The sequence below is a fragment of the Hippocampus guttulatus genome, chromosome 3 (genome assembly GCF_054856545.1).
Source record: "Hippocampus guttulatus isolate MCC_2025c chromosome 3, RoL_Hgut_1.0, whole genome shotgun sequence".
NCBI lineage: Eukaryota > Metazoa > Chordata > Actinopteri > Syngnathiformes > Syngnathidae > Hippocampus > Hippocampus guttulatus.
The window spans coordinates 8,432,997-8,443,208 of NC_141263.1; the positions used below are offsets into that span (position 1 = coordinate 8,432,997).

A 10,212-nucleotide genomic window follows, 5' to 3' on the forward strand; every position below is an offset into this window, starting at 1 on the left:
AATGTGCTAAACAGTTTGAGCAGGTGCACTTAACATATGCTCGGTGATGATATCCTGGTCTGTTCATTCTTGACATAGACAGGATGATTAGCCCACATATAGACTGTCCCGCTAATGTATGAATTGCATTTAGGTATCACCTTTCCGCTATGTATTGCTTACTGCTGTTAGAAATGATTTACTGTCATGGCTCAATCCATTGTTGGTGTGTCGATTGTCTTGTTTTCCCCAAATTCTCTGAATAGCAGCTTCACAAGACGTAAGTGTTTTTTTACAATCTGCATTTTTTAAGAATGATGACCTGGTCATAGTTTTACGGCATTTCGCAAGCTGGCCAAATCCCCAGAAGTTTTTATTCCATTTTTTTTTTAAATTGCACTCATTATTCAGATTATTGCAGGGGAAATAACAGATTGCTCCCCAAGTGCAGTATGTGTGTCGACCACTCTGTGTGCTCACTTGACTACGAATGTCCTGCTATAATTGTTGGGTAGAAGGAAAGCATTTCACTATACACAACAAAACTGCAGAAAAATGCCCATCAACTACACACCATTATACTTGGCGAGACACCGTCATTTCCTGACGACAAAATGAACCTGATTACAATCCGCAACAGCTAAATGTAACCATAGAGCGTTAGCGCGGAGCGCCGATGCGGATTTGGAGCTGGGAGTCGCGGCTTGGAATTTGAAGCGGATTACGTGGGACAGGAGAAGTGAACTAATCTCTTTTCGTCAATGGACGCTACAGCTTCGTGTTTGCTTTCAAAATTTAGCTTGTAGCAGACGTGTGCACATTTTCAGCATGACGTCTCTGATCCACTGGAGAAAGGACACTTTGATCCTCTCCTCTTTCATCTATAACTGCTTCAGACAACAAAGTGTATGCAGAAAAGTGGTGAAGATTGCACGACTGTCTGTGTCCTATTTGTTGTGTTGTGTTATTTTTGTTATTTTGACTTCAAAATGGCGCCGCGAGAGTGGCTGTATATTTTGTTGTTCTACTTCTTGCTTTCATAACTTTGCTGCTGTGAATTTGGGAATTTCTCCATTGCGAGACTAATAAAGGTTTTCTTATCTTATCTTAAAACAACATTCGTACATACATTGGTCCACTCCCTCTTAATAGCCATGTGTCTCTGCATTATAACATGGGATATTTGCCAAGAGGTCACACACAGGTGGATTTTTTTCAACTTTTAGTTATGGTATAGACCAGTTGATGTTTTTCCCCCCAAACAGTGGCACGTGCAGCTAGTTGTGCAGTGGCATCCCAGAACCTTTCTCAGTCACTCTTGTCATCATACGAGGCCAATTCGCAGACGCGCTTCATCAGGCAGCACTGCACAAAAGTCATGGCCATGCAGTCTTTAGAAAGGCATCTGTTAAGTGTTTGGTAGACATAGGAGATGTCACTCCATGGCCAGAAATGCTTTCTTCCGTGGCTGTCCATTAGCAGCTGTCGACAGTTGCCAGTGAAAGTGGAAGTTGGTTGCCAAACAAACAACAGAGGGACCGGGGTCGCACTGCAGAGATGGCTGTATTTATGGCGCATGATCCCTATGCTCATTGAACTCAACTCCTCATGCCTATTTTTGCTCTCCTGTATCTTCCATATTTGTTCCTACACAATCGTGTACCGCTAGGCTCACAGACGTTGGCATTTCAGGCAGTTCGCAAGTGCACTGCACTCGCAAATAGCTGATGAATATTCAGGGTGAGGGTGGACTCAGGACAATTTTATTCGTCCACATTGAAAAGGTAGGTCATTTAATTAATTGGTCTATTAATGGCTTGAAGCTGTAAATGCAAATGTACTTACTATATGTTTTCCTGTTATCCATATGCATTAAAACATTGAAGGTTGATCGATGGAAGTACAATTTGCAAAACGCAAATTTCCAGTCAAACATCTGGCGTGTGTTAATCCATCATTGAAGTGTGAACACAGTTAGATGAAAGCGTTTTTATGCATTTTCAAGCAAGTGTGGTTTCGATGGATTTACTTTACCGCATTAGTCTGAAAAATATAAGTGTGTGTTGCTTTTCTCTGTAGTCTAACACAAAAACGCTCCATTAATAAGCTGTAGCCAAGAGTAGCAGAGAAAAAAAGCCTTACCGGACCCTTGGTGGGAAACCATCTGCTTTATTGGCACAGCATTTTGTTCTTTGTCGAAGCGTGGCATTTAAAAGCATATCAAGTCTCTAACATTTAATCCCTGATAATTACCAACGTTCGTTGTCAATCACACCCTGGCATACAATCTAACATTTTTTTTTTCCCGTAAAGAAGATCTTGATATTAGTTCAATTTAAGATGATATCAGGCTTGGAAACATTCCAAGGTTCAACCGGTGAATTAGTTTATCAATTTCTTTTTTATTTATGTATTTCTTTTTCCAACTCAGGGAGAGTGTTTTTCAATTTGTGATAGGAACCGCTTTCTTTGTCTTTCCGGTGTATGTTACCACTGGGTGTACTGGACATCTTTATAACCAGATTAAAGGACACCTTATTTTGCCGCCAACAAAGGCTGTATTCTAATCTCTTTCAGCCACGGATTAAAGAGTCTCGTTGGCCTTTTAGCTCTCTCTTACTCTTGGTGCTCCGCTCTCTACCGTGTCTACCCAAGGCCGCCTCTAATCAGCGGGCCTTGAGCTCTCAGAAAGGTCACCCTGTCCCTTTGATGGTGTTTTGATTCATCTCTTCCTCTCCCCTTCCTCCCGCCCTTCCCTTTCACCCCCTTTTCTCTTACAGGGAAGTTGGAGAGTCACTACCACCAGGGTGCCAAAAAGGGGCTGGTCGCGTCGGCCGCAGAGTGACGTCTCAAAACAAGCGGAAAGAGGAAGAAGAAACCGACTGGTGGGCCACAACCCACAAGTCCGTCTCACCTCCGGTTGTATTCAGAGTCATAGCAGTGTGTTTGAATGGCGGGTAAAGCTCACAATCCCTCCGAATAGCTTTTATTTTCAAACATGAAAATGTGGTCTGCACATTGCATATTCTATTCAAAATCCAAACAATAAAAATGTGTTATTCCTTTCCAGAAAATGAAGAAAAGGGAATGTGCAAAAAAAGCATCGGCGTCTGCATGTTCTTTCCAAATTTGCAATGTCAACTGAAAAAAAAAGCTTTCAAATATAAATGAAAAGCTGAGAAGTATTGAATATCTGCCAGTGTGAGTGCAGCGTGAGTGCACAGATCGAAAAGATTCAACGTAAGCTTTGACATCATCGAAACACACTGATGGGTGTCCTGTGTATGCTCAACAACAACGCAAAGAAACACAGGAAATTGCTTCTTCGTTTTGTGCTCGTAAACAGTCACAAAACTGTGTTACTGCCTTCAGAATTGAGCGGTTAAGGCTGCACTGCAGAGCCAGCCTAAAAACTGCTCAGGAATTGTGGACTGTACGAAACTCATGCTCATGGGCACAAATGGCAATTCGCTGGTGCCAGAAGGTGGTTGCCTCCCCGCAACACAGAAGTTAATTCAGTGATTCAGAGGAAAAGCACAACCTTCCAAGCATTTGTCAGTGTGTAAACAGTACATGATTGAGCCGGTGAAAAATACAAGCAAGACACTTTTTTTTTTTAAATGTCCTTTATCTTCACTTTCTGTAAAGGAAGATTATTATTCTGAATGTAACTGTATGCTTAATTGAATAGCAGAAATGCTGAACTCCCCCCCCCCCCGATACTTTTGTCCCCCTTTATTACCCCCAAGGGGGTTTATAAAGTATCTTTAGCTACGATGTTTTAAATGTAGTAGAGCAACTACTGGTGGTTCGAGAAATGCGGCAACCCCCCCTTTTCATATGCAGCCTGTCATTACCCTCCAAACACCTAAGGCCACATTTAGACCGACAATAGTTTGGGAAGTACAAACACAGCCTACTCATTTATTTCAGACAGAGAGACAATTACTTCGGCACAGTAGGGGTGATTATGCGGAGGGCTTTGGCGAGAGAGCCAAGGTCATCCGAGCACAATCCAAATGGCTTACATTTCTTTCCCACAGTGCAGCAATGTACAGCAAGCCTTAATCACGTCCCTTTGTTTGCCCATTCGAGGTATAAAAGGTTGCATTGTGTGAAGGGCAGTTTGGATCATTTTGTTATTCACTTGAGCCACAGTGGAAGCGATCCTCACAGCCGGGATCGCTTTCGTTCCGAGGAGAATAAACCACACTGTGAGAAACACTCCGACTCATGCTCTTATTGTTCAGTCTGGAATCCTTCATTGGTATTTTCTCTCGTTGTCATACGTGTGCCAACATGTTCCACCTAAGCTAACTTGTGAATATTTTGTGACATGTTCAGTCTAAACCTTGCGGCAGGTTTATCATGCTCCTCTATCGCCCGGGGCACATCTGTCACAACAGTTGTAGTATTTTCTGATTTCCTCACATGTATTTAGCTTTGTAGGAGATGTACGTAAACCACAGCAGTTGTAGGTATGTACGATATGCATTTTTTAAAAATCTATACATGAGTAGTCAATACATGAGCATTTATAAACTTCTAATTTAGTAAAGGAAAACATAAACTAACTGAATAATAGAATGATATTTGGCTTCTCGTCGTCGAAATAATTTTTGTCGCAGGCCACTTTGGGGTTATGTCTTACCTCGGAGGGCCGTTACGACAGTGAAGCTAAATAAATGTTGATATATTATTACTTGTACACAACAGATTGATGAATTACCCATTTTGAAATCAGTCAAATCAACTATAATCGTTACACAATTATTGCAAAATCTCAATGTTAATATATTACACAGGACAATTTGACATTTCGGTGCAGATTTTAGCAAGGATCATGGAAGTTGACACACTTCATTTGCTTTTGCGGGCCAAACAAAATGATGTGGCGGACCAGATCTGGCCCCCAGGCCTTGAGTTTGACAAAAGTGACCTACAGTATCAAAGCATGAGCATCCTACCTGATATATTAATCTCATCATATATTATGTTAACAGAATACTGAACTTCATTTGCTCCCTGTCTTTCAACATTTGAACAGAAACGTTTCACATTCTCAGGATATTTGGTATATGGAAGAGCCTTTTAGTTTTAAATGACGGGCAACTTTCATCTTGGGTTTGTTTGCACGACAGTGGGCTAATTTTTCATGAACATCTTGTGCATTAGCAACTTCCTTCTGCAAATCGACCAAAGCCCCCTAATAATGCAGTAGTTTTCCTGCCAGGCCAGTAGTTGGCAGTCTAACTATTGCTGTTGGAATGTAACATTGCAGAGAAAAGAATGAAACAGAATTTCTGATTCGCCGACGCCTAATGTTCACTTCATGCTCCTTTCTGACCAGACGTGAAATATTGCACTTGTTTCATGTGTGTTTGTACGTGGGGGTGACGACACTGGAGTTGTGTTGAGCGGGCAAGGGGAGGGGCTCTCCTCCTCCAACAGAAGAAAAAAAAATACATATTGTTCGTCAGTCTGGTGACTGGTGATTGTGTTGTCTGCTAAATGCTATCTTGGTTGACGGTTCAACAGTTGTAAACAATTCAGTCCTCTCACAAGATACTCCAACTTGCTTGTTACCAATCCTCCAAGCCCGCTGCTCCTTTTTTGTCTCGGTCCCGGCCGGTAATGCTATTTGGCTGTTTTGTTCCTCTTGGTCCCACAGATCGCAATGATATTGTCCCACATTATGTATATTTCACCAGTAGTATCGTGTGAGTGTGTGTGTGTGTTTTAAACGTTATTGCGCTGCTTCTCTGCTTGTTCTGTGCATGAGTGTGACATAGTAAGTGCGTTATCGATGGGATGCTGGTGTGACACCGATTTTTTTTTTTTGTGTGTGTTTGAGGTTTTTTTTTTTGAAACATCAGACATGCAGTTATGCTACCAGACACATAGGGAAGTGAATACCAGAATGTTATTTTTTTAAAAGAGAGCTGCAAAACAACAATGAATTTGACCTTAGATATTCTTCTGTTTTCTTGTCATCACTTTTCTGTCCAGTGTGGAATTAATTGAAACATAGCTTTGAGAACAAATTCCGTTTTTACCTTCTTTGAAAGACATGTTAAGCTAATCTTCCCATTTGGGTTCATGTTTTTCGATCTGGCTCGAGGGGAGTAGTGCCTCACCAGTCATGAACCTCACCGCATGTCACTGATACGTGCAAATTAGTCAAACAATCTAAACACTGCTAAAATGACGCACGATATCATCGAGACCATGTTGTCTTTCTTTTGTGTATATATGTGAAGAATGTTCTTGGAAAGGATCATCTAGCATTTTGGCAAGTTGTTTTACTATTAATGGTTTATTGAAATGGTATATAAATAATTCAAGTAGTTTCAATAATGTATTCTAAATTGACTTGCACTGGCCACTCACTGGTTTATTTATTTTGAGGTTAAGACAATAAAAGCTTATCTTGATGAAGTAAAATGAAATACAGAAGTCCTTGTACAATAATTGCGGGGGATATTCAAATGATTTCTGTTAAGTGAATGGAATGGTGACTAAAAATATATGGCTGATTCTGTGAGTCGTTTTAGACAAGGGTTTCCAAAGTCTGGTCAAACCAGATAGACGAATGGACTGGTTTTGCATTGATATTACAGGAACTCTCATTTGTCCAGTCTGTGTACGTCTTGTTGTCACGAGGAGTTGATAGGATCTGCGCCGTTCATATTGCATGTGACCCACACCACCACATTGGCTGACTTGCTTGGGTTGCTCGGTTCCAGCGTGAAGAGGGGATGCCAGGCTGCCGCGGTTGTCTGGGTATGGCCCGTCCACACGCGATTGAGGCTCCCACTTGGACAAAAGCCAATATGGATTGTTTCTTGCTTGTTACTGATATGACTTCAATCTACCACAGAAATACTGAGCAAAAGTCAAGCGCGACAGCAAAATAGGCTGCTTGCCACAGACGTTAAAAGATTTGGCTCACTTTACATGGGCACAACAGTTTTGTGGCTTCTCCCAGAAATACATGTTCCTTATGAATGGCAAGTCGTTTGAAGAAGGAAATAAACAGCCCTTGCAGTGGCCTAGAGTGATTCAATGAAAGCATTTTCCCGACTTGTTGATGTTTCCTTGTGATCCACCTGAAGTCGATCTCATTGGACTCAAACTGTAGTAATCATTCAGTCAAAACGTTTTAATGTGCGTTGTGCCTCGACTGGCCTTTTGAGGACTTATGTTACATCAAAGACCGCAGTGAGGTGGTGTTTTTTTTTTTTTTTTTTTTTTTGTGGAGGGGGCGGTTGTCCTCATCTGCCACTGCAATGTCGGGTTTCAACATTTTACCTGCTCTTGTGAGGTGGTTTCCTCCCCAGCTTGTTGAGTGGCACTCCCGAAGCCTCTTCTTGAGGGCATACAGTATTTCATCATAGGGAGTGAATCACCAACAGCCACACAAACGCACGCTCGTTCTGGGTTGATGCTTTTCTCACTGTGCTTGGCATTGTAATTCGCTGTTGATTATCTCCCATTTACTCTTGTTTGAGTTGCAGATTAGCTACAACTCCTTGCTCCACGGTATTCAACATCCAAACGCAAAACACAGGCCCTCCCAGTAATCTCCCTCCAAGAGTCTCCTTTGTGAAGTTTCTCCCATAGAATTTTTTTTTCTTCCTCCGCTGCAGAGGCTGCTTAAGAATTTCCTAAATTCAACCCCCAGTGAATGAACGATGACAGCTCCTTGCCCTGTGGGTGGCCTTTTCTTCTGTCCCCCACATCAGGGGCATTCCTCTGGATGAGAGCAGACATCCAAGTTCACATAAACAAGGCCTCTGTGCTGCTCGGCGGAACAATTAAGCACATGCTTTCTCACTGGGTCTTTTCTGAGCACATCGCGTAAGCTCATGTGCTGTTGGTTTTTCACGCACAAAGGATAATATGGGCCACTTCATGTAGAACTAATACAGAGTAAAGTGGAATACATTGACTACCATGGGATCAATGCAATCGCCCTAAACATTTGCAAATCTCATATCACATCAGAGCCCGACGGAGTAACAGTAATGTTATTGCACATGAAAGTACTACAGATGTACCCTTGAGTTGAAAGTTTGAATTCTTTTCACTTAGCCGCATGTGTTACCTTCACGTCATGTGCGAATGTGCTACTCCGCTGTTCTTTTTTTGATTCAACTTAATCCATCTGGCATGAATAAGGCAGGTTAACATGCAGGAGGCTCTTTGCAAATGTTCTTATCGTCCTGGTTGCCACCATGTTTCGATTCTGTCCACTACACCGTATTTATTCTTGAGGCGGGCTTTTACAAGTCGCCTGGTGTAATTTCCTGGAGCGGGGCCTTTTGTGTGTTCACTGAGAGGCTGATTGAACTAAGAGCGCCGGGTGTCCCATCCCCCACCCCCGCAGGCAGGCAGGGCGGGGGGGGGGGGGCGGATTTGGATTTGGAGCTCTTTGGGAGAGGTGCTGGCAGGCAGTCAGGCAGCGGAACAATACGTAGTGGAGACCTCTTTTGGCTCATCCGTCTCATAATATGCCACAGAGGGATGGGCATACAAAGGAAATATTTAGGGAAGGAAATTGTCCCTCTTTGGTTCACTGATGATAGAGTGACAACATGAGCAGAATTATTCATACCCCAGCCTAATGTTGAGTGACTCTCGAGTGAGAAGTGAATTTCTATCTGGTGAATCTTTTTAGCCGCAAGTGTTGCATGGGAAGAAGAAGCCATTCTGGAGCTGTAATTGTCTTAGTAAACAATGATTTCTAAATCTATTCAATTTGATGTTTTACATTATTTAGTCGCTGGCCACAATATGTTTCTTCAGTGGGCTTCTTCTGGCAACATTGTATTCAGAGATTGCTGTGTTAAATAGCAATCTCTTTTTTTATTATTAATACATTGATACATTGATAATGATTTACACCCTTATGGGACAATTGAGGGGGAACACAGTCTTTTGCACCATTCGGAAGAATCCACTGCATGTTAACAAAATCTACAGTGTCTTTCCTGCGTTCAATTTCGATCAGTATATGTGGTGCTTGATATGAATGAGTACCAATAATTTCGGGACATGAAACATCAATCCATTCTCAAGACCAGTTATCAAGTCAAGTACAACTTTATTGTCAAATACAGTAAAGAATGAAATTTCCTCCCTCTTAAACAGACAACAAGAGGAGCCACTGCGGGTGCCCGCGCCACCATCAAAAGAAGACTTAACATAAAATGACAAAATAATTATCCGGAGTTAATCCCTGACTCAGGTTGAAGCTGATCCTTGACTCAGGTTGAAAAGCGAACTAGACTCTGGAAACAAACATTCTCACTCACATACATACTCTCACTGAACTCATCAAGATCAGGCCATTACAATATCAGTGTCCAAAATCTTCATCTTGAACCCAGCACTGTCCAGCTAAGAGAGGCGTTCAACTGACTTTTACTCAAAATTCATTGATGTGAGCCAAAGTGAAAGTATTTTGGAAACGTACAGACCGTAAATCAGATTTCCGAACATCCACTGTGATTGCCTGATCTTCTTTGCAATGTTCAATTGTCTTCCGTAGAGCTGCAGAGCGCCGCACAATTCAACCATTCTCACGAGTCGAGTATTGCTTTGCCTAGACCAGAGGTCTCGCTTGGGCCCCATCTGGGAAGGGAAGCACATGTACAGTTGAATGTGGTTGTCCCTCAAGGCAATTTAAGACACGGATGTGGCTTATTTTTCTCTCCTTAGCCAGCCAACATAGATGGGAACATTAGATCTTTTTGGCGGCTTATTCTCATCAGTGGAAACCGATGTTCAATTAAAAATGGATTTGCCATTACAAATAGCTTACATCTAACTGCATTTTTAAAGAGGTGCTGCCAAGAGATTGATTTGGTCCGCAACCCTTTTGACCTCGCTGAATGAGGTGCGACCTATAACAACGCGTGGTCGGGTGTTACCCCCCCCCCCCACACACACACACACGTATACAAAAAAGATCCAGCCAAGAGCCATTCATACGTTTGTTTAACAGAGTGAGAGCCGAGTCACATCCACACGTTTTAAACAAATAGAAACACCCACAGGTCTTGTAACATGATCCGCGATAAAGAGACTCCTCTGAGCTCGACATTAGGATCTAATGTGTGTCCACATGGGCCCCTCCCAAGGGTTTCTCCTGCTCAGCGTTTCAACACCCCACAAGATAGTTCAGATGATAGTTTGCCTTCAAGGCCTTCTCTGTCAGGAGGGCTGAGC

At 42.3% G+C, this 10,212-nt stretch overlaps 1 protein-coding gene across 2 annotated transcripts in view; it reads left to right on the plus strand.

Moving 5' to 3' along the window:
* Positions 1-4,203, plus strand: part of trip4 (thyroid hormone receptor interactor 4) — an 89,764-nt gene extending 85,561 nt beyond the window's left edge. The window contains exon 12 of one of the 2 annotated variants that reach the window (XM_086107929.1): positions 2,760-4,203. In XM_086107929.1, the coding sequence (XP_085964055.1) occupies positions 2,760-2,981 (222 nt within the window). In that variant the 3' untranslated portion in view covers positions 2,982-4,203. The remainder of the gene's footprint in view (positions 1-2,759) is intronic. The other variant, XM_086107930.1, reaches the window with a different exon arrangement.
* Positions 4,204-10,212: the final 6,009 nt, after the last annotated feature.